The 24,474-nt window shown below is 37.0% G+C and overlaps 1 protein-coding gene across 6 annotated transcripts in view; it reads right to left on the bottom strand.

The window, feature by feature from the left end:
• EXOC1 (exocyst complex component 1) overlaps positions 1 to 23,890 on the bottom strand; it is a 32,563-nt gene extending 8,673 nt beyond the window's left edge. The window contains exons 1-13 of one of the 6 annotated variants that reach the window (XM_050895279.1): positions 23,830 to 23,890; positions 19,251 to 19,384; positions 18,289 to 18,419; positions 16,083 to 16,242; positions 14,217 to 14,404; positions 13,019 to 13,246; positions 12,640 to 12,772; positions 12,337 to 12,446; positions 11,747 to 11,800; positions 7,403 to 7,552; positions 5,868 to 5,973; positions 2,904 to 2,948; positions 1,594 to 1,757 (exon numbers count right to left, since the gene is read on the bottom strand). In XM_050895279.1, coding sequence (XP_050751236.1) covers positions 1,594 to 1,757; positions 2,904 to 2,948; positions 5,868 to 5,973; positions 7,403 to 7,552; positions 11,747 to 11,800; positions 12,337 to 12,446; positions 12,640 to 12,772; positions 13,019 to 13,246; positions 14,217 to 14,404; positions 16,083 to 16,242; positions 18,289 to 18,419; positions 19,251 to 19,374 — 1,593 coding nt within the window. In that variant the 5' untranslated portion in view covers positions 19,375 to 19,384; positions 23,830 to 23,890. Of the gene's footprint in view, positions 1 to 1,593; positions 1,758 to 2,903; positions 2,949 to 5,867; positions 5,974 to 7,402; positions 7,553 to 11,746; positions 11,801 to 12,336; positions 12,447 to 12,639; positions 12,773 to 13,018; positions 13,247 to 14,216; positions 14,405 to 16,082; positions 16,243 to 18,288; positions 18,420 to 19,250; positions 19,385 to 21,279; positions 21,795 to 23,591 lie in introns of those variants that run through there. The other 5 variants (XM_050895278.1, XM_050895280.1, XM_050895281.1 and 2 more) reach the window with 5 other exon arrangements.
• Positions 23,891 to 24,474: the final 584 nt, after the last annotated feature.

Below are 24,474 nucleotides of genomic sequence, written 5' to 3'. Positions count from 1 at the left end.
ATCTTTAAAAGTGGTATCTGCATCTTCAACACAGTCCCTTCTCATCCATATAACACTGGGAAGAAGAGAACAATCTATGTTCTTCCACAACTAGAAGTTTTCTCGTCACAGCCTGAGGAAGGACTTTTGTGTCATAATGAAAACATTCGTATTTTAATAGTAAGTCATGGGTTCTGCCACCCTCTTTTCTGCCTGGGTTGCTGAGAGGAAGACAACAAAATTAAAAGCCTCAGGGAAGAAAAACAGGTAAGGTAGAAGATAACTGCTCTGTAGAAAAAGTTCCTACATAGCTGCTACAGAAGCCAACAGCAGGTTTTGCACTGAAATAGAAGTATTCATCATGATTTTTAGATTTAATCTAAAATGAAACACTATTTTGGCAATAATTCATTAAAATAATTTGATTTTATTAATATGAACTACTGAAATTGTAAGTCAGGTGTTAGACATACTTCTAACTGTCATCTTTACAGAACACAGCATTTTCTCTGGAAGTATTTAAGAATTGAGACATGCAATAATTCACATAAATGAAACCAATCTAGCCACATAGTAAATCTACACTCCTGAAAATTCCCCTAGGGGAAAAAAAAGAAAAAGAAAGAAGGGGGGGGGGGAGGAGGGGGGGAATTGAAAAAACCTGCTACGTCAGCTCAATAGCTTACAACTCACACTCACATGTCCCCAATGGGTGCGAGATAAAAGTCAAAAGTTGACAAAATTAGCACAACACTTGTATAAAATTGTTTTAAAAAGCTATCATTTTAATTCTAGACAAGTTGCTGCTACAGGTGTGTAATAACTTAAGGGTTAATATTGTTTCAGGCATATAATATTTCCTCCCAGAAAAAGACTGAGCAAGGATTTGAAGAAGTCAGAAGAAAAATACTCATCTCCATCAAAAAACTCAATAGAGAACAAGAAAATTATTTTTATCTCTCACTCTGATAACAGCTCCTTTTCCCTCCACAGTACTGAGGAGTTAATTTAACAAGAAGTGAGGAGTACTGTCACTTTTAAAGGTTCAGGGAAAAAAAGCAAACAGATGCTGAGGACAGCAGGTTTTTAAACAGATGCTGACGACACTCCAATAATAACTTAGTGCCATTGGTTAAAGCTGAAAACTGATGGTAACTTTGATGTCAAACCAGTATAAATAAAATTTTAGGGCCATGCTCAAGTCCTGGCTAAAAGAAGATTATGCTTTCTTATCTTTCACTTTCGCTTACATACTGGCAAAATGCGACAGAACACACGAATATTTGTACTGAGAAAAACAAAATCAGTTGAAGAATCCGTCAGTTCAATTCCTATTTGCTTAAAAATGTGTATTGGGCTTAAACTTAATACACCATTTTTTATGCTCGATACTGTTTAAAGATCACACGCAGCACAGAAAGGAACTAATCAGAATAATACTCTGATCTACATATTTCTTAGAAACTGTCTTTATTAGATGTGGTGCACACAGAATTTGAAATTGGCATGTTTTAAGATTTAAACAGTACAGATTCTTAAACTATACAAGAAGGATATGTAAGACGCTTCTAATACAAAACTAAGCAGGAATCCTATGCAACATTTTGGCTTTACCTTATCAAATTTTGTTCTATCAGCCATATCAAGGTCAGAGGCAGACATGTTTCCCATATCCAGCAGAGAGGATGACTGAGACCTACGGTTTCCCGAACTTTGAACAGAGAGTTTATTTAGGCTAGAAGTAGACCCAGTCAATTTTCCAGAACTTCCATGAAGACCTGTGAAATAAAGATGCTATGAAGGAGGGAAGCAAAGGCAGAGTAAAATACTCAAGAAGAACAGGTTCATTACAGAACGTCTGAGATCAAGAGTTGCTAGTAGTCCCACATTAAAACCAAACAATTCATTTTTTGTCTAAGCTGCAAATGCTTTTGCTATGAGCACATTCTTTTCTCATTACAAAGTAACTGAAATACTTCAGCAAGTTTCAAAGTACAATGTAGCTATGTAAGGCCTCATTGTAAAGTATGGAAAAAGGTATAAAAGGAACAAAACTGTGAAATACAGGAACACTGGGATAGATATTCTCCTCGAAAGCTTGGAAGTAAAGACCAGTTATGATCTTTGTGAACTTACTTTGGGTAAAGGCTGCCATAAGCAGATGAATTAATCCACAAGAGGGAAAAAATTAAAAAGCTTTATATACACACAGGCACTTTTTCATCTTGAACTTGATCTTTCTGCTGTTAACATCCTTTTGTCTACATAGTTTGCTCCAGCTATTTTGCTGGATCTACAATCCCACAGTAACTCTACTGCTAGTGCTCGCCCCTCCTTTTGATCATAATTAACATTCAGACATTTCTTCCTGGTATTGTGGGGCCTTCTCCTAGGTGAGGAGCATATCTTTTTTTTTTTTTCCCCAAATTTTCAGAAATGTTGGAACAGGATGGAGAAAGCTAGTAACAAAAAAGACCAAGAAATTGTCAATATTTGACCCCCTGCATCTCAACCACAAAGAAACTTAAAAGCAATCTTGCAAGTTTCATTTAACTGCTACGTTGGTATCTAGTCTAGGGACACAAGACAAAGTCTATAGATATAATAAAAGTTGTTACCTCAACCTACTGGAAGAGTTGGAAAACTACAACAAGCTCTCAGGCACAAACACATTTTTTAGATCAACTAGTAGCATGGGAAAACCAAAAGATGTTGCCTTTACCTGCAAACCTTCTCAACTTCTATGTTGGGCCATTTTAGCTGCGCTTCATTTTTGCCTTGCAAAAACAATGATTCTGCTAATGCTTATTTTATTCTGAACGGAGTGCTTCAGTGTTAGGTAGATTTTCCATGATGCAGCACTACATCTTTACATTGACACACATGCATTGACAATACCAACTAATGCAACTAGTTATACTCACTCTCAGTTTCCTGTTTGACAGCACTTTCTTTTCGAGGCAGTGTAGCTGGGATGGATTAGGTTGCAAGCATCAAAGACAAAGACAAGTTAAAATGCAGTTTGCACAAACCATGCACAAGATGCAAGTTAAGCTCTAACTGGAAAGATACATGCAGAGAACTATAAGCAGCAAGTAACTACATTGCAAACACATTTAGTTGGAGAAGTACTATTCTAGAAATTTGGTATCTAAGCTACATGGAAAACAGAGGAAGTTTCTAGGTATTAAACTTTGCTTTTTCTTATGTAGTGTGTTCAAAGAACATTTTTGGTAACATGTATTTAAGTCTTCCCAAACTAAGAAGTCCATTAAAATAGGATTTTATTTGTCAGAGTTAATATTGCAAAAGACTCCGTTTCCAAGATCAATCATCATATTGATAACAGACATGAAGAAATTAAAATGTACTTATGTAATTTTGTACTGAGTCAGAGATATTGTCCATCTCTTCAATTTAAAAAACACACACCAATACTGCAAAATCATTCATATCGACAGTAAGACTGGCTAACCTTTTCTGTTGTTCGCAAATCAGGATGTTTACATAGAGAATATATCTTTTATATTCATGCTGCACCAAAAATTGATGACTGCAAATTCGGAGAGGATGAAAACAATAAAGATATAGTAAAAAATTTTACAAGGTGTTTTTTTATTTTTCCTGTTTTTTGCAGAATAAAACAGTTTCCTCAAGTGGACTTCAATATGAAATTTAGAGTAAATGGGCATTTGTAGTAAATAGACTCCCTAACCAGTAAAAGGCATTTGCATACATACACTAAAAGCAATATGTGGTATTAAGAAGATCTTGATGAGGATGGATGCTACAAGCCCCCAAAAATGGAGCAGGCAAGCAGAACCTACTGTAATAGAATGAGTAAATACTTCTAAATGCCACAAACATGTCTTAAATACCAGATGTTCTCAAGTAGGCAACACTACTGACAATTATAACGTCAAACTCAAATTTAATTCCAGCCTAGTTTTTAGCTCTTAGGGGTTTTGGCAGTTTTTGAGGAAAAAGATTTAGGCCTGGTATATTTGGCATATGCATCTGTCATGCATTGGTCCCGCTTCTTCATCATCCTCAATTTCCAAACGCATGGGACTACATTACAGAATGTGAAGAACTACAGGCAAAGATCAGGCCCTGGACAATCAGGGGAGCTATAGTGGCTTTTGAGAAGCCACATCATATAAACATATGGCAGTAGTAGCACTCTTTCCCACATTGATTTTATGGTATTTAAGTGTCAAAGTCTTGGCTTCATCAGAAAAGAAGAAAAAAAAAGACAGACTACTTAAGACAAGTGTGAACGCTCACGACCCAGATTTTTTTTGCCATAAAAATGCAGACAAAGAACCTTGCACTAGCACAGAACGCCAGAATTCTCCCAGCATCCCCTCTGCGTTTGAGGCATCCAAATAGCAGTGCTATTCCCAAAGCACAAAAAAAAGGCAAGAACACACACCAACACAGCTTGGAAACAGGTCATCTTTAGTGTCTGAGTACAACTGGAGCATTATGCACCTACACTATTCCTTAAATAAGTTTACTATTAAGAAGTGATGTATTTTGAATTAATGTGCAACTAGTAATAGTACAACCACTACCTTCAACATAGAAGCCTTCGAAATTACACACCGTTATAAGCTGTTACAAAATAAATACATTTGCACAAATACACGACAGAAGCCTTCTCAAGGTGCAGCTCTTATGCTGGTGAATTGAAGGACCTCTTTCTCCAAAATGCCTGATCACTCCATAACATTTACAGAAGTTAGGAAATGGCTACAAAAACTGTCTCCTCACAAATGCAAATCACAAAAGAAGTGCCAAGATAAAGTGTTTAGAATGTTTTAGAAATCAATTTGTATTAGGACAAAGTGGTTTTTTTCTTGCAATAAGATAGCTTTTCAAGATTTATGAATTTAACTGTTCTGACAATGACACATTATGGCACCACTTGCTCTCCGTGTCCAACAGCTTGCCAAGACTTATCTTTCCAGCTTCCCCCTCCCTCAATCAAGCCTCACCACTCTCCTGTTTTCTTCTTTTCATTACTTTTTTCTGTTCTCTACCATTGAACTTCAAAGCAGAAGTTCAGGACCCAAAATAGGCTCGACAGAACTTACTAGTTAAAGCTGCACATAATTTCTGAATTTAGAATTTGGAAACTGATGAACTGTGGCAAATATAAAAATTTTAAACAAGTTTTGAAACAGTACACTTTAAAATATAGAATAGCCAATATATAAACACACCTATATCACTGTTGCTTTCTAAGTATTCAGGTTATTTTTTTAAAAGCTTCACTTCCATACTCACACTAGACTATTTAATCCAAGCAGGAATAGATACTCCCTTAAATGGAAAGACCTACAAGTTAACAAAGTATGGTTCTAGTCTCAGATTTACCTTTACATAGGTAAATCCCACTGAAAACACAATGAAATACACAAGTATCCTTAGGGAAAATTAGCATTAAAACTAGCTTCTTCAAAATACACCCAAAACTTATTAAAAGCAGAAATAATACCAGAAGGAACACACACACACGTGCTGCCCAAGCTTTCTTTAATTACAAGAGTTGATTTTTCAAATTTGTTCCAGTAATCAAGTGGGATAGTTCAAGTAATAAAATATGGTCGGTAGTTTGTTAAAAAGTGAGTGTAGATTTGAAAATCTGAGAAATATTATATTTTATCCTTCTATCTTGACCAATTCCACAAGATTTCAGTTGTGCTACTTTGGCCTTGTGGAAGTCAGAAGTTTTACCAATCGTCTTTTTCATCCAACTTCTTCTACCTTGCCAAAAGTAAACAATTTTACACCATTATAAAATTGGCCCTAGGTGTTGTAATGAGTATTTTATAAGCAAATAATAAGATTCAAAGCAAGATATGCGCCTCCTGGAAGCTTACCAAACTTTTTTCCTTCTCTGGTTGTGCCTGTCATCTTGATCTTGGCAACTTCAAAGAAATCTTTTATTTCCCTTTCATATAGTCGTGATAAATAATCCATATAATTCTTAAAAGAAAAATGTAAAGTTAGTTAACAGGTATACATATTGACTTTGTTCTATTAGAGTTAAATAGTTCTTAAAAACCAGCAAGTATATAAGTTCTACTAAATAACAAACTGTTTTGGACTATATATATGGGTATATATATATTTATGTAGTATGCAGCATGCACAAAAATATATTCATATTTAAGCAGGTTATATTCATTTTCCTAGTGAGTTCATTGAGCATCAATCAGAAATTACTACTTCTCCTCCATAAGGAAAGATATGCAATGTGGTACATACAAATGGGACCTACATACATACTAGTGGCAGAGCATCACAGAATTCAATTCAAGGGTAGAATGGAGAGAATTCAGCACCATTCTCTGTAGCCCCTTTTACTAGACTCTTACTATGCCCCCAAAAAAAGCAAATAGGATGCCATTCCTACACATCTTCCCAAGTACGTGACCTCCTTTATTACTCTTCTCAGAAGGAAAACAAAAGACCAGAAAACTTTGTGAGGCACAAACTCTGTGTGCCTACTTACTATAAGATTCAATCAATCCCAAAATAATTTGTTTGCAACATTGCCAAAAATAAGCTCAGATTTTAAAAAGACAAGAGGCACAACAACTGAAATAAGTTTGAAGATTATCTGGTTTGTTTAGATTTTTAGTACAAAAGTTATAATAATATTTTATTTATCGACAAAGATCACCCAAGATTTTTTTTTCCTATGTTCTTCAAAATTTTGTTACCTAGCACACATAATACATGTGTCTCAATTTTTTATTAGATCACAAAGATGTCAACCATTCATTGACCATTTGCCTTACACTGAACGCAAAAGAACTATTTCAAAGCCAATTTATATCTTCCACAATTGAGTTTTTAAGAATGACAGTACTTTAATAAAAGAAGACTTGTTCTGTAAGAACTAACTTTCCCTTGACTTCTATCTAAACATTTTCTATACTTCTGTATTAATTTTTTCACTCCATGTCAGTTTTAAACAAGGTAGTTAAGTTACATATATCCAAAGCCAAAATGTTTCTATTTAATCTACTTTACAAGAGACCTCTGAAGTTTTTGATATTCCCAAGTGAAATGAAGGTCTGTTGAAATAAAGATGTTAATTATTTTTCTTACTAGACTATAAAATGGCAAACTTGTTTTACATACATATTAAGATTAGTATCTTATGATATTTCAGAACAAAGACACAGAATCTTGGAGGGGGAAAGAAAAAATACAGGATATAACAAATACCAAAAAATGAAGTTTCCTATTCCAAAAGGGGAAGAAGAAAACAGGAGCAGTGAATTAAATTTAATATAAAAGAATATTAAAAGGACATGCAATATTAAAAGGACATGGGCAATTCTTTTGACTCTCAAAAATAGTGTATTATGTACATTCTCTGGCATCATTTGAGCACTTCACATACCTTTGTTAGCCCTTCATATTTTCCATAATCTGTGTTCTTGAGCCACTCCATCAGTTTAGCATATCGAAGTAAATCTCTGTGAAATGGATGGTGATTGGGTAATGTCAATTCAACAGAGTGCTGGGCAAGAGTAGAACTCTGATCGTGACCCTTGATAAGAGAAAGTATTAAAGTAAATCTGGAAGCACTACACAGATGTACTAGGAGTTTCCTGAAAAACTTAAAATGAAGACAGCATCCCATTCAGACAAACAGAAAAGCATCAAAGTACCCTGCATAGAAACAAAGTCTAGAGATGCAGATTGAAAAGATGCCTAACATAATACGGACACCGAGATATTATAGTTGTGGCAGGTAATGCATCTTAGTAAGCTTGTTCATTGTAAGGCTCTTGTTTACCACTGCCTTCAGGGTGAGTCAATTTGGCATTTTTTGCATGAGAATGCAAGGTACACCAAAGTGAAGATTTAATGACAAGTGTTCAACTGTTTCTGAAAAATTCTAAGAGGTTATTACATTATTTCTCTAAACAACAAAAAAAAAAATCCATAGCTGCTTCTTTTTAAAGATGTTGTTCACATATACCGTAAGACATTTCAAGTCCTCAGTGAATGGGTGGCCTAGGTGTTAATGATTAGCTTTATGCTACGCCTCTGAAAGTCTGCTCCAATTCAACCCACTTTAGTCCACTTTGGCCAAACCTTGGCCAAGTCTTAAAAATATCAGTTCACACACGTTCTCTCTCCCTCCACACAAATGCAGACACACACACACACACTTTCAGTAAACATTTACTACAGTTAAACAGTTTATGACATGCAGCATAAACCAATCCATTTAACAGCAAGCTACTAATTTCATGCTCCTCCTTTTTTCTGGCTTATCTCCTGAAAAACACACTATCCTTTAAGTGAAGATCACATCATATTGCTTGAACAACATACGATTTAGCTTTTTTAAGCTTTCACTTACTTGAACTCACAAGCTTCCTGGACAATTCAGGAAGCAAGGTAACACCACAGTTCAGCCACGTAGCAGAACACACAACCATTAGCCCTGGGTTAATGGAGGGGAGGATGGGACTTAATTTCAAAATGGCTTTAATATTTTCTGTAAAGTCTTTTTTACCGGGCTTGCAATAAATACAGGAACAGAACTTGATCTTAAGTATAGTTTGTGCCATGGCAGCACAAAAAGATTGTCCTAATTGGTCTCCAATTCCTGTAGCAAAACATGTGGGTGGTTTATGCAGGTCAGTCAATGTCAGTCCCTGACAGAGGAAGCATTCCTGGCCAGTTCCGTCTTGGATATGACAAGTCGGCAGAATATAAGCTATACAGTTTAAAAACTGCCTTTGCATGTCTTTAAGTTGGAACAGAAGCCAGTTTGGATGACAGAGTCAAAACTAAAGCAACTTTGGCTCACTCTTCTCTCTTGTATTGGGTACTAATCAGTTCAAGTCTTTGGTTAAAAAAGCCCAAAAAGCTTCCACAATACGTTCACAGATTTTTGTTTTAAAAAAATGAAGATATGAGTCTTGATATTATTTGTAAAAGACTAACCTTTACTAAGTAACGCAATGCGAACATGTCAGCTTCTGAATAAAGCTGGACTACTTTTTTGTATCCAACATGAACATGCACTTTGAGTTCTGTTCTCTTAACTACATAAACTGAGACACAAATGGACCCAAAGAAACAAGTCCTAGACAATTTCATTCATTTATTCTCACAGACAATGGGGAAGGGTCACACTATAAATCTCCCTTCTAAAACCAATCTTGTAGTCTGACTAACAAAACGCTAACTTTGTAAAGTGTAATTATTGCAACATATAATCCAGAATTGGAATCCAGCCAGCATTAGCCACACAGCTGCTGATGTGATTACCGAGGTCATACTTGACACTGTGTACACTTCTGGGCACGCATACAGCAAATATTTTCAACAGATCTTTGATACGCTTTTATAAAAACTAGATATAGAAAACCATTTATGGTTCTCTCTCCTATCCCCAGGTGTGCAACATTCCTACAGCATGCACTTTAATGTTCAAGTTCATTATAGTTTAAGATAATTTACCTGGTGGCTTTCACAGCTTTCTTCAACTAAGTCCAAAGGCTAGTTCACATTACTACTAGGAAATACTCAGCTATCCAAATTTTTATTGCTTCTTTCATCTAACAATTTTATTCATGTCCCTTTATTACATACAACTTTTTATTTTTGCTTAGTAGTTGCATTTTTCATAAAGCTAGATGACAAATCCCCTCCCAAGATAAATTTCTCTCTCCAAGACAACTTTTCCACAGGACTAATCATTCTGGTTGTCCTCAATTATGTCCTGTTCAAGTCTGCTCCAAAACATTATGGAGCTTCTAGGTGTACCTTCTTCTCGATCTAATTAACAGGCTTCCTCTCACTACACGTACATTTATACCAACTGTTACCAACTGATACTGCAAGTTTGTTATTCAGCTATTTCATAGTTTCAAAGCTTCAAACTATTTCATATTCCAAAGGCAGAAGGCACAGAGTTGCCTTTTAATTGAATGCTGAACCTGGTTGTTAAAAAAAAAAAATCTTTAAAGTTACAGACACACAGTAATGTTAATCAAATATTATTAGGACACAATAAAGACAACTACATTAACTGTTAGTAACAGTTACTGCAAACAGTTTTTAACACTGCAGTGAACGGCAATCCCAAGTTGCATTTCTGTTTAAAACTTTTAAGATTTATTCTCATTTTTATGTAAAGGAGATGAAGCACCTTCATATCTTACAACAGTAGTTTGACTCACAGCATTGGGTTTGTTTGCTTTTAAAAAAAATAAGAGAACAATTTCATACTTCCAAGATAATACATTTAGGCCAAAATGTCAATGCAACTTTGGTTTTCCATCTAATGAGTTCCGAATCAGAATGTCTTGCTTGTATGAGCAGCTGCCTAGACATCATCATGTTTTCATTTGCCACTTTAATTTAGAAATCTTTATCTGCCTTAGTTTTTTGCTTTATTTTTTTAAAGAAACATTCTAAACAAATAATGCAACTCTTCAGATGTTACAGGTAACAAAGTATTCCAGTTAGACTTTTCAAAAACATGGGACTGAGAAATTGCTACATTCTATTCATCAGACTAAAAAAACAAGGTCATTTTAGTAAGATAACACAAAAATCTGTTATACCTCCAACACTTGAGTCCATATCTCAAAATGAAGTACAGAATTTTTTTTTTTCTTTTACAACAAGCAAAAAGGCTTTGCAGAGGCTCATCTGTTGCAGTTAATGAGCTCTTCCTGCTTAACCTTACAGCAAGGTCATATTTTTTACCTGCTGATTAATACCTCACAGCTAACAGCAAGCCAAAACTTTTCAGAAGGCAAGTTTGTATGAAAGACAGTGTGAGGCCACTATTAGTACCGGAATTTTAAAAAAATCAAAAAAATATTAAAAAATTGCAAATTGGTAATAGCATTCTCAATAGCACTGAAAAGTCTCTTTAGAAGTATTTTACCTAATACACATAGTATTACATAGTTATAATAATCTCTTACCATTTTTAAAAATAAAATCCTCAGAACAGAACATCAGAAAAGGCATTCTGTTAAACAGCCACTTTCATATGCAAGTCCAATATTCAAACTTTCCGAATGCATTTACACAGGACTTACACATCATAGCTTCTACTTGCTCATTTAGAGGCCAGGACACACAGTCTGTGCTCAGTTTTTCAAAATACAAAAAGTAACAAGAGAAACATATCTTCTTAAGAACAGAAGCTAAAGGCAAAAAATTTAACATGCTATAGAACTGGAATTCTTCTGCAAGGTGAAGAAAATGCAGGAAGCACTTATCTTTGCCATAAAAAGCCAGGCTTGTACTCTCAAATGTGATTTTTCTATACAATTATCAAGCATAACTCTATTCCATTTTCTGCACGCAGTCTAATACATAAAAACTAAAACTTCTAAAACTTTGATTGCACTAGTTTCTATAAAAATGGAATTGTTTTTTATTTACAAATATTACAATTTCACACAATTGCAGTACCTGTACAGTTGTACACATATTACAATTTCCTGAAAATATTCTTCATACATCTCAGTCTGTCTCTTAGCAATTTCTGGAGATCAGATCAGAGGAACATTAGCTCATAAACAGATAAATAAATCTTGAGGGCTGATAAAAATAATGGGAGTGAGAAGGGGCATAAGTCTGATGCTCTGCAATCGGTAAGGACAAATTTCTTTCTGTAAAGCCAAAGATGCAGCTGCTAGTTAGGTAAGTCAAGCTCAAAAAAATTAGTGAGAAAAGCTTGTATCAAACGCGATGTACTCACTGGAACTGAAAGATAGTACGACCTGTTATAGAGCTGAAGGAGGGTCTGAGTAAACTAATTGGAGATAAAAAAATACAGAAATTAAAAAACTGATGCTAAAAAAGACATCCAGCCTTTAGGAAACAAGTCTCAGGATGGTGATTTCTGAATATTTCAAGTTAAGGCTCAAAACTCAAGGTTTAGACATTTCACTTTGTATGTTTCGGTTTTTGGTTTTTTTATGGCCCTTGAAGTTCAGACAGCAAGAACTCCAATGTTCTCAGCCTCTGACACCCTTAAAAAAAACCTGTCAATGCTTTTTCCCTTCAATTAATCAAGCTTTACAATTAAAATAAATCCTTATATATCACATGATGTGTTTAATTCAGACAGCAAACCCACTAAAAAGAGGTGGTTTTTTTTAAATGCAAGAGACTTCTGTAGGCAACTATAGTTTGCTATGCTTAGTAATATCTCTGCCTGAAGTGCCTCTAGCAGTCCATTCATTTACTGATTATATCACAGAACGTGTCTGATTTTAGGTGGATTGTTTTTCTTCTCAGGAAAAGTTTGTGACCAAAAATTTCATATAAAATAGTAAGAAACAATACCTGCTGAACAAATACGCTGTTCAAATGACTGGCAAGTCTCCGTGCAAATTGCTCACGCAAGTCACTAAACCGCTGCTGTTGCTGTTTCACTGCATGAAGCATATCATGTCCTAAAAACAAAAATAACTTCACAGAGTACAAAATATATAGTAATATATTGTATGTGGGAACCAAGAGGACCAGAGGTCACAACTCCCTCGATCTACAGAAACAAAATCTGAGACTAGTTGGAAAGGCACATACAATAAAGGCACTACCATAATACATTTTGTATGTTAGACTGTAGTCTAACAAAAACATTACCTGGACGAAGAGCTACATTCATACACTGCAGAAGGGCATCTGCTGCATTAGTGCAGGCCTCAATGCCTCGAGAAGATGTCAGATCTCCCTCTTGAAGGGCCTTTATATGACCTTTAGCCAAATCCATGTGATTCTACAAAATAATGGATAGTACTGTCCATAAGCCAGAAGCAGGTTAGTTTGCTATGCTGCTGAACCAAGAATGATAAATACAATTCCATCATTATAAAAACTTACTGAAGTTAGTGCAATAACAAAACAGAAAAATAAACTCATTATTTTAAATGAACCTCATATATGGTTGCTAAAGAGGGTAGCAACCTAAAATAATTTTATACCTGATGCGAACAATCATAGTAAACACAATAAAAATGCTTACCACTAAGAATTCTATCTCTGACAGTAGCTTCACGTTATTTGTGTTGCTGAGATGGATTAGGTGGTTGCTTTCTGAAATTTGATCCATTTGCTCTTTTACACTCTGAAGCATTTCTTCGTAACTGCTCAGCTTTAGCTCAATTTGGTCAACTTCCTTCAGCGCTTCATCCAGCAACTTCATCAAGATATTGACCTGTTTCTCCGAGGCCATAATTGACTGGATATTTGCCTGTACAGAAAATTAAGCCGCAACATTTTAAGAGACATTTTTATAACTCAAAAGCATTCTGATATCTCCTTCTGTCTCTATTACTGTTAAATAAACACTTTCCAAAACTCTTGATGAAAGCAACAAAACAACATAAGCTTGTAGTACTTCTTATTTAAAGTGTTATTGAACACAGCAGTTCCTCAGTCTATGACACTTCTTTATTTCATGAAGAAAAGATACAAAGCCAAAACTTTGCTCAAGTTCTTAGAATTAAAGTAAGTACTGATCTGCACAAAGATAAAAACCAAACAGTAATCCCAACTATACCGGAACATTTTTAGTTCCAGAAAAACAGCTTAGGTGATAAGGTCACATTTTCTGTTGCAAGATCAGCTACCTCTATGATAACAGCCATTTTCAAAATATAAGAGAAACATACAACTTGAGAATGTGAGGAGGTTGTTGACTGTTCCCTCAAGACTGTAGCCCCTGCATCTCCTTAAGTTTTCTAAGTGAACTCTAGAATGTTGGGTTGTTTAAAAAGCAAAATAGCAAACAATATGGTACTGTTACAGACAGCCGAATACTGCAATGTTATCAGACTAAATCAGTTTCCTAATTACACTGACAGTAGTATTTTAGGCCTAAGAGCTCACATCCATGGACATGAACATGAATGTCTATTCTCTCTCTCCCTGCACCCCTGCCTCTAAGAAAGGTATATGCAGAATGCCTCCCTTTTTTCTTCTCAACTCCTCATTTGAAAGCCTGTGACTCACCCCAGAAGGTCTGAAAGGTAAAGAGCAAAGTTGAAGATCTTTAAAATCTGATAACAGGCAGGATGTAGCTCTGCTTAGGAGCAGATACACATTTACATTCAAATATGCAGCAGAACATGTTAGCTACCTTTTCAAAGAACACTACGTAGTCAGTATCAATGAAAACAGTTCAACATGCCAACACACTGTAAATTAGAGGCAATGTTTACCCCATCTAGCACTTGTAGCTCTTTCGACAATTTCTCTGCAAAGGCTTCAGCATTAGAAATAGCGCATTCACACCCTTCCATCATTATTTCAATATCCTGTTCCTCTCTTGCATTTAACTCCTGGTATTCATCCACAGCTTCTTCATCACCTCCTGTTACACTTTGATTCTCTCCACTTGGAACGGATTCTTATGTAGAGAAGGGAAGTAAGACACGTTATCAAGTGCAAAAAGTCACAAGCATTTTAAGAGTACTTAAGTATGTTCGACTATCTTTAAGTAAAGGAATCCATTAAACAACTTCCATAACAAGCGCCTGCTACCTATATACACTTTTTTCAAGTCTCAGTCTTCCATGGGCTTCATTAAGATTTCCAGAACTGGTTCCCAACAGTGATGTTTTCCAAATTATGCAACATAAGCAAAATACAAATAGCCACCTTCCTTTATTGCATGTGCAAAGGGACATACCGTCTCAGTTTATCGCCTCTCACGCTGGTAATCAACGTAAGAATATATTACAGTATTATGCTATACTTGTTAGCAGAAGATCAGTAGAAGTTAGATTCTCTCTTTTGGTAGACACAGCATAAGGGAAACATACTGAAGTTGATTAAGAAATATATCACTGAATAAATAAAAATTATCTTGATGCTCAAGATGAGTTTCACAGCAGAAAAATCAGTACTGAGGTCAGTGAAAATTATATAACAATGTTTTCATGAACTACGATTTCTCACAGCAATGCTTACTTAATTCAACAAGCCATTCAAAGGCTGACAAACGATTTTATTTGAACATTAACGCAGTCCAGCCAGAAAGTGTTTAGGGACATTTGAAACATCTCTCTTATCTCTAGCAACTTGATAAGCTATCCAAAGCACTACTGGGAAAAAAAAAAAAGAAAAAGCATATTATTTAAGAAAAATTGCTTACAAAGCAAAATAAAGGAAAAAGGTGTTACGCACCTTCTGCAACTTTAGGCAGTTCTGAAGAATTAAAAGGTATGGAAAAGCAGAGGAAAGGAAGCAGAGAATGTTAGCTAGACAAAGCATGAACAGTGTGTATATTTTTAAGTGGCAGTAAGTTTGAATGTTTTAATATTGCACGAACTTGAAAAGTTAGACGTTGGTTAAAAACAAGTTTCAGTCAACACCAAAATACAGAAATGCTATCCTCCCTGTTTTACATTTCTAATTCAAGTTCTTCTGCACAAGCCAGTCTAGTATTTAATATCAACAGTTTAACCACTTCTGACAGACTCCATGTGAGATATGCTTACTTGCTAGGCTTTACTACAAAATTTTAACTATTAAAAGATAACGTGACTGTAAAAATACTTAATACGGCATGAGCAAACAAGATACAAAGCCTTCTTAGCAACCAGTCAGTCACGTAAACCATAATAGGGTCCAGCAGAATTTAACACATGCTTCACAGTTTATAAACTAGAAATCTCATATAAAACCTCATATAACCTTTAGCATGCTACTGAAGCATCACTTCTTAAAGCATTTTTCTAATTCAGGGGAAATGAACATGGAAACAAAAGCAGATTCATTACACATTTAGACCTATCAAATCTTGCAGGTAGATTTTATTTTGTTCAAGAAACAGAACGTCTTAGAAATACAATAAGCTTATCAATATTTAGAACTTCATTAGTGAAGTATTTTGTCTCGGTTCTCAGTTTTCTAACAGAAAATGTTATCTAGTCACCTTGTTTATCTGAAGACTTAGAAAATAAAAAAGAATAAAATTAAATAGGAAAAAACATCAGGATTAGGATTTTTTTTCTTTTTACTATATCTGTTTTACATCAATAATTATTAAACTTTACACTTAATATACAGTTGTAGAAATTTACCTTCCAAAAGCTGTGAACTAACATTAATAAAGTCAATTTTCTTTCTAAGATATCTCTGATTGAGTTTCCAGATACATGAAATGAAGGTGTTCTTCTCCACTGTGCTGCTTGCAACCCATTTGTACACTTTGTCAAAATGCAAGTCAAATTCAGGATTCTCCTGCAAAAGATGAGACATGTTACAGGCTCAACAGCCAAATGATTCTTTAAGCAGCAGAGATTGTTTACGCATTTAATTATTGAGATGACATTAAATGACATTACACAGATGCCAACCTTAAGCTGATACACCAGCTCTTGCACCCTGATGCACCTTAATGAAGGTGCTAAAACACTGAAAGTGAAAAAACAGAATCCACGCTATGAAGACAGTATTTTGTCAAGCCAGATAAGGCAACAGTAACATATAATACAGAGATCTGTAAGTGTTTTAACAAACATTTGACAGCGCTGTCTGCCCTGAAACACTGTCCTCAGAATGACTAACGCCTTGTGTTAGCCTTCTGAAACTAAAAACGGTAGCTGGAATTACTGACAACATATACAACACAATTCAAGGAGACTTAGGGGAATAGGCAAGGGAAAAAAATTATGAGCACTTTATATATTTTATAGATGTGATAGTATGTGATAGCACTGAACAGGATAGAAAAGACCATTTGGTATTTTAACGGTAAAAAGCTACCACAGAAGTATTTTCAACTAGATTTATTGCCTGATGAGAACATTACTTTGATAACAATTGAATAAAGTACTTTCCTTTCTACAGCCACTTAGGAACTCAGTATGGACTGTAACTGGTAATAGTCTGTTTTAAAGATTGTATTACAAGCATTTTTCAAGGTTCAGCCTCCTTCTGATAAAAAATGTTATTGCCTCAGGTACATGTTAAATTCTTTCTTATATATAGTTTGTAAAAACTACTATTGCTGCTTGTTACTTATATTGTCACTACTATCTGTAGAAGCAGGCTGCACATGAAACCGCACACGACAGGAAACGGTATTTCCTGTACAGCGCAATAAAAGCAGTTCTGTTTTTTCTGTAGCTTATCTTGATAAATATAATTACCATACATTTCTAAACATTACATAAAATTTGAGTTGTCTCACAACTAGTGAAGGAAAGGCCTGCGTCAAAAGAGTTGCATAGGATCATGTTTGGAAACCAAAACATGATGCACCTATCAACTTTAATTCTGACATTTTTTAATATAAGAGAGTTTGGCATTCAACATTTGTTTTTTGAAAGAAAATTTCAAAAACGCTCATTAGAGTGGTATATACATTACAGCATATTTCTGAAAACAGTTACTGAATTCTGTTTTGCATGAAAAAGCCCTGAAAGATGGTATAATTTTAAACGGAACGTTAAACTGAAAGAAGCAATCCTCCAACATGGTATTTAGGAAGAGCAAGGAAAATCTAGAATCTAGCCAACAAGTATGTGGATAACTGAAATAACAAAACATATTTAACCTACACTTGGGAGGGGGAAATCAAAGAATTTTCAACTTTGTAGTTTTCTGCACTATTCTTCCAAATCACCAGTTAACAGAACATAAAACCAGACATCATGGCATGAAGAGTTTTCACCTCTGCCTGTTTGTACATCTTAGTTGATGGCAACAGATGAATTTAAATGGTCAAAAATAGGTTGGTCTTATTGTTCTATGGAAAAGAACACCACCTCAGGACTGTACGCTTTCCAACAAATGGCCAATGTCATGATTTAGAGAACAGATTATAAGAGCTCACCTTCAAGCTTATATATGGCTCATTAAGAACGTTTTAAGTGTCCTAGCAAAAAACATTACATGTAGCTCAACGGTCATAAATTTTTTTTAAGGGGAAACTAAGCTTGGAGTAAAAATTTACATAAGTCTTGAAACAAACAAAAAAGTACTGGTCCTTAGCACAAGCATTCTACAGTCACCGAGAGATCACTACAATAAACAGGGCAGATATTCAGAATATTGCTATTCAAGCATATCTAGACTACTCTTACTCAGTTTACCAGGGTTACATTCTTGGAAAGGCTGGACGAAAATGCAGGCATAAGCAGCACAGGAATGTATTATCCTAATTCCTAATGAATGTGTTACCAATCTAAGCTTTAAAGCAGTCAGTATCAAGGAAGTTAACTCTAACTTGGAACCAAAAGGATCTTCTGAGCAGAGCACTAAACCAAAAAAAGCCACACATACTTTAACAGCATCTTTGGCATCAACAACAGCAAGATCTCGAAGTGCCCACGCAGTCTGCCTTTTGTAAAAATCTCCCTTGTCAGATTTTTTCACTTTTACCACATTTACTTGCACTGGTCGTTCCGTTGTCACTGTTAAATGAAGTAAAAGAGTAATTTCAAAATGCATAAATTACTTTAACATCTGTTTCTGCTGTACTTCAGCTTCTGAAACGAACTACCTGTGGGGGAGATTTCATAATATTTATTTGATGAAAAGTGACCCTTTGAAACATTTTCATCCACAATATCCACAGCTCAGTTTAAGTCTCAGTCAACCAGATATACATCTCTATACAACTTGTGAAGTAGTGAACCCAATTTACAGATATTTCTTTGATACAGCAGACCTCAGGCCATGGTCATATAACTGACAAAGCACAGAGGTAATTGGAGATTATAGTCAGAATAAAAACGCCTTCTGAGATTTCTCAGTCAAAAAAATATTCTAGCAAGCTAATTTATTGACAGATCGACCCAAAGCACCTAATTTTTTGAAGAGATGTAATACACGTACACTCAAAGGAACATTAGAACTCAGTTCAGTTACTGTGCCTTTCCAGAGCTCTCTGCCTTGGACTTTAACCAGTACTCTTTATTGCATTTTATTTAGGCTGATCAGCCTAGATGCCTACTAGATCCCCTTTTAAGCACTATATAAAGCCTGCTTCAAAAGCTTCTCACAAATAATTTTGATTCTTTCATTTCAAATTACAATGAAGTCTGGGAATAAAAGTACAGGGTTTTCTTTTTTAGTAGAAGCAATAACGGAAGCATAAGCTACAACTGATTTCCTCCATCAGAAATGGAAAGCATCTGTTTTATATGGGGCAAGAATAAATATTGTAAATAAAGCTAAGACAAATGCAACTGAATAAAAAACAAAGGTGGAGACAAGAAATACAGTGTGGTATTACTATGTACCTGTGGCACACAAAAAGCAGTTTCTCTTCTTTTTGCCTGCTTTGCACACGTTCACAATGCTCAACAAGCGTTCATCATTGGGAGTGAAAATATCCCTCTGTAAAGCATGCTTGATTGCAGTCATTTTCTCTCAGCTGAAAAATTTTAAGAAGTCATAATACGTTCAGGCACATTTAACACACACAAAAAAAGAACCAGTCATTTACTTACAGCAACTATAGTTTTTTGAAATTAAATTTTACAGGTAACTTAATGAATCATAATCTAGACAAGCATGATTTCGGTAGAAGACCAGCCCACTTCAGGAGGAAGTCCAAGATAAAGCTTTCTATCTTACTTCAGTTAGACCACTGTAATTTAGCAATACTAGGATGATCCTTCTGTTTAATTTAAGGGAGAACAAAAAGCTTCTTAGTAGTAAAGTGGAATGTGAGGCATTAACAAAAAAAGTTGAAATGGGAATCCAGAAAAAAAGACTTCCTCACTAAGTAGTGGAATTTTAGAATGGGTATGAATGCCTTGGATCCAGTAAAACTCTGTATGAAGACAGGTGAACAAGAAAACCCCACAAAATTTGACAGGATGGAGAATGTGAAACTGAAGTCACTACAGTGATGACCTTAAATGAAACTTAAAGTCCATAATCCTTCAAGTATACCTAAAATCTTCAATTAAATTTTCAGGGCTCTTTCACCAAATCAAAGGTATACGTTGGGCAGACCAAATTGAAAATAATGTTCCATTTAGAGGGAGAAAAAATGTCTCTGGCTCCCTGCTTTGCAGGAAGATTTCTGGAACATATTCTGCTATGATGGTATGTCATAGCAGTCATTCAATCCACCACTCAAATGCCACAATTTCAAGTCTAACAAACTATTACTTTTGAGTCTTGGTATACTGCATACACACCCTAATTCTCTTCTGGTAGAGGGAGAAATCATTCAGAATCAGTGTCCCTGCATGCTTCCTCACTCCCTCCTCCCTTGGTATCGTAAGAGAAATTCTAAATTAGTACTTGATCCCATGCTATGAGAGCGTTCTCAAGTATCCTGCTCAAACAGCTTTCTTAAAGCAGAATAAGTGCATCACATTCTATTTGGTGGCAAAAAAAACCCCAAACCAACCAAATAAAAAATCCCAGTGTACTAGAGTTTTCCCAGGTTTGATATCTCTGTAAAGAACATTTGTGCTGGTTATCTGCTGTCAAATTCATCACTGCCAATTCCTGGAGAGTTACTAGAAACTTATTATTAACATATGAGTGGCATTGTGTTTACAATTTAACTTTACCCAGCAAGCAGGCATTACTTTTTTTTTTTTTAATTAATAAAAACATAAGACGTTGCAGAGGGCCCATGTAATAGAATTTTAATAAATTTTTCTTAAGTCTTAAGTCAGATTTATCTTCTGGATATTGAAGTCTGTTTCATAAAAGCTTCCTTATAACAGAACAGCTCCTGGAAGACACAAACTATGGGGACAGATACACACCTAAGGCAACAAATCTCTCAGCCTCTACAAATAGAGTGCTGGGTTTCTTTGTTTTGTGTTTTAATGTTTTGCAAAGACCTGTTTCACTGCTCTTGCCAGCTACCACATACTATTAAATGTAACAGGCTGTTCTTCCTCTTTATCCTCAAATGAGAGTTTGGCAATTGTTACAGTAATGCAGAGTAAAGAAATGCATCTTTGTAGCTGGTAGAAAGTTGGACTTCAAGGCTGTCTAGATCTGAAAAGGCCACAACACAATTTTGCAAAGGTAAGTCCATTAGGTTTGACTAGTTTGCTGCCTTTTCTTGGATGCACAGACTGGAGCTCAGAAATGGAATACTTTTTAAATTATGGAGTTTCTTATTTAGCAAGGGAGTAACAGGATATTTCAAAAAGAGAAAGAAAATAAGCATGTACACTTAGTAATAAATCCAGAGATTTCTTCCAGGAATGAAGTGCTGACCTTGAACCCTGGACTCTAACCAAATGCTAAAAAAGACAGACTTCTGCTGAAAGATAGTAAACGGACATTACTTACTCACTCTCATAGTCTGTAACAGCAAACACAGGAGATTATACAAGGCCATCAGGGACTGCCCTTTACACCTCCTAGTACACTGGCAGATATAGTTTAATGTCAATGACGTAGTCGCATACCAAATCAGACCATTAGGTTGCATAAATGAGGTGCATCCACCATTAACAGCAAAAGTACTTTCCTAACAACACCCAAAAGTTTGCTTTCTAGTTGTTCTCCTCATTAAGAATAGAGTTTTCAGGTGATTTGTGGGAGGTAGAGGAGCAGAAAAGGAGGTAGAGAGAGATTGGGGGGGTCGGATCTGTTCACACGGTTCCCCCTTCAAGTGATTCCCCTTTGCAGTAACAGCAGCCAGCAGTGGGAGAAAGTACAGGGTGAGAAGAAGGGGCTGTAAGAAAAGAAAGCTGTTCAGATTTGTGGGATGCGTTAACAACTGGTTTGTTTAAAAACATTCACTGACAGTTCTGATTTTCTTTGGCAACGCCTTCAAGTAAGTACGCAACATGCTCGGAGGAAAGCATTTGTACTTGTAGCATGTTCAATTATGATGAAGAATTTGCAGAGGTAAAATAAGACCAACGTTAAATTAACCATGCACCAAACATGAATAAAACGCCAAGGAAGTCACAAAATTCTGAAAGAGACTTCCAAGATAGATTTCAGTATAATCACTTGGTTCCCTAGCAAAGCATGGTTTAGTCCCCACCAGATTCTAGAAGTCCAGGGCGGGGGGGATGGGATGACACCACCCAATACTCAAGGTTGCAGAGATCAGTCATGTAAGAAAAAAAACAAAACCAAAACAAAAACCCCACCAAGCTCCAGAAAATTAAGGAATTAGCAATAGTCACCTGATTCAGAACAGTTCCTCACACTACAGAGACATTCTAGGTAGACTAAAACGAGCAACACTTAGACATCACATTTCAATGTTTTGATTTAAATACAGAAGCTCCAATATTACTCTGAACTTGTGCCTTAAAATTCTACAATGCGTTAAAAACACAATTAATGTACATCACATGCTACACTGCCTGATGCTGAGGCGATACGTGGAGTTAAATTTTAGGTTCGATTTTTCTCTTGGAGATGCCTGGATTGCTTTCTCTGACAAACACACAGCAAAGACAAAAAGGTTCCCTTGGCACTTGAAACAGAAAAGGCACCGACTTTTCTTCTAGGTTTTTACGTCCCACTATGCCTCAGCTCAGCTGGCCACCACCACATCTCCCATCTTAGGCAGTTTTAAAGATTAGTAACCCTAGGGCTTTGGGAAAACAAGGGTCAACATACCAAGTTGGAATCAGTATTGTCAAGTGTACAGAGCTCAGAGCATCCAAAGAAATTCTGTTTATATGACACCCCTGTGGCAACGTAACACTCCATAGCTGCTGTCTAACAATTTTCCTCCTCTTTCATCAAATGCTGGGCCCATCTTTTGCTTCCCAAATTGCATCGGTGTCATTCCTGTTCTCTTCAACAGGTGTGCAAGATGAACACACAAAATACTGACAACCTGCTGCATTTCAGAAATATCCCCTTTCCTTCCTGATTTAGGATTTTACTTTGCGCTCTAAGTCACATTCAGACTGCTGCAACTTGCTAACTCTCCCATTTCAGTGCTAACACAAGTTGTCCAAGTTGTGCAGAATACACCTTTCCCATAAAACAGAACATGTTAAACCCGAGATCAAAGACTTGCTCTGACGTATAGTCCAGCTTCTGTTACAAACTCAGCCCCCTTAGTCACAGCCACCAAAACCTTCACAATGTACCAGGACCAAGCACATCATTAAGTTCTTCACACATAAGTCCTGCTGTCCCAAAGGAACACAGACTTAAGCACAAGGAGCTAGAGATAAAGCTGCTTCCTCAGAAAAACGCTTCAAGTGAGCTGAGACCACATCAGTCTCTAATAAATCCCTTTAGACATTGCTGCAATTTTTTTTTTTCCCCAGTAATGTTACAGACAAAGCCTCGGCTACATGAGATCTATCAAAGACATCACATCACAGACATAGCCTATCCAGGAAATACACGGGAAGGATTCAACAGAGCAATGTGGTAAGGCTACTGAGTGAGCACTGCTTAGCCCCTCTGAGTGTGTAAAGAGGAAAACATGTCACTTGTGTATCCTATCAGGTTAAAACATAACTTGAGAGCGTAGACTAACTGTAACATCCCCGGGAACGCCGTTCATAGCCAAAAGTCGATCAAAAGATCAATCACTTAACAGGAAAACTCAGAAGAGTTATTTATAGCAGCAGCGGCCTCCGAAGGGCCCGTCTGGCACCAGCGTCACCGCCTCCCACCTGCGAGTCCTGCAGAAACCGCCCCGGAGACAAGCCTCCACGCAACCGCCGGCGGGAGACAGCCGCAGCCGCGGCGCCCCGCTCCCGCCACCGCTCTACCCCGAGCCCGGCGGCCCAGACACGGCCAAGCCGCCCCGGGGCGACCGGTGGGGCCCGGCCCGCAGAGAAAAGAGCGGCAGGCCTCCCACACCCGGGGCGGGGGAAGGGACGGAGGATACCGGGGCCGCCTCGCTCTCACCGCGGAGCCAGGGCCGGCCGGGACGGGGCAGGCAAGGGGCGGCGGGGGGAAGGCCCTCCGCCTCCAGTCGCGGCGGCTCCGGCCGCAAGCCCCCCACCGCTGCGCCCTGCCCGCGGCGGCCGCTTCCGCTCACGTGACGCCAGCAGCGAGACTGCAGGCTAGGAAGCCCGCGCTGCCCGCGCAGCGCCCCCTTGCGGCTGGCGCCTGGCAGGCGCTGGGGTGCTGGTGCACCTTCCTGAGGCGGCTCCTGCCCGGCTCTGAGGTAGGGGAAAAAAAAAACCCAAGAAACCCAGGAAAAAAGAGAAGGGCCTGAAAAACCTCGCCAAGCTCTGAAGAGCTGGGGGGGAAGACGCTCCCTCCAGTAGCTGTGAACGGTTACGTCCGTTCAGCTGTTTGGTAAAACCCTCCTGTGTAATTACAAGGCGTAAAGCAGCAAGAAAAGTAACGCAAGCAAGATCTCCCTGCATTGCAACCTGCGAGAGGTGTTTTGCATGCTGGTATGATGGGAGAGCTCTTGCCATCAAAAAGTTTGTTACAGAATAGCGAAATGCCATGGGAGAAATGACATGGGTTGCCCCAAAAGCAAAACCGATGTCATGTCAACTTGATTCTGATGTCTGTGTCCTAAACTGACCTCATGGCAGA

Source organism: Gymnogyps californianus, chromosome 4 (genome assembly GCF_018139145.2).
Source record: "Gymnogyps californianus isolate 813 chromosome 4, ASM1813914v2, whole genome shotgun sequence".
In the NCBI taxonomy this organism is placed as follows: domain Eukaryota; kingdom Metazoa; phylum Chordata; class Aves; order Accipitriformes; family Cathartidae; genus Gymnogyps; species Gymnogyps californianus.
This window is presented reverse-complemented; position numbering and strand designations above follow the sequence as displayed.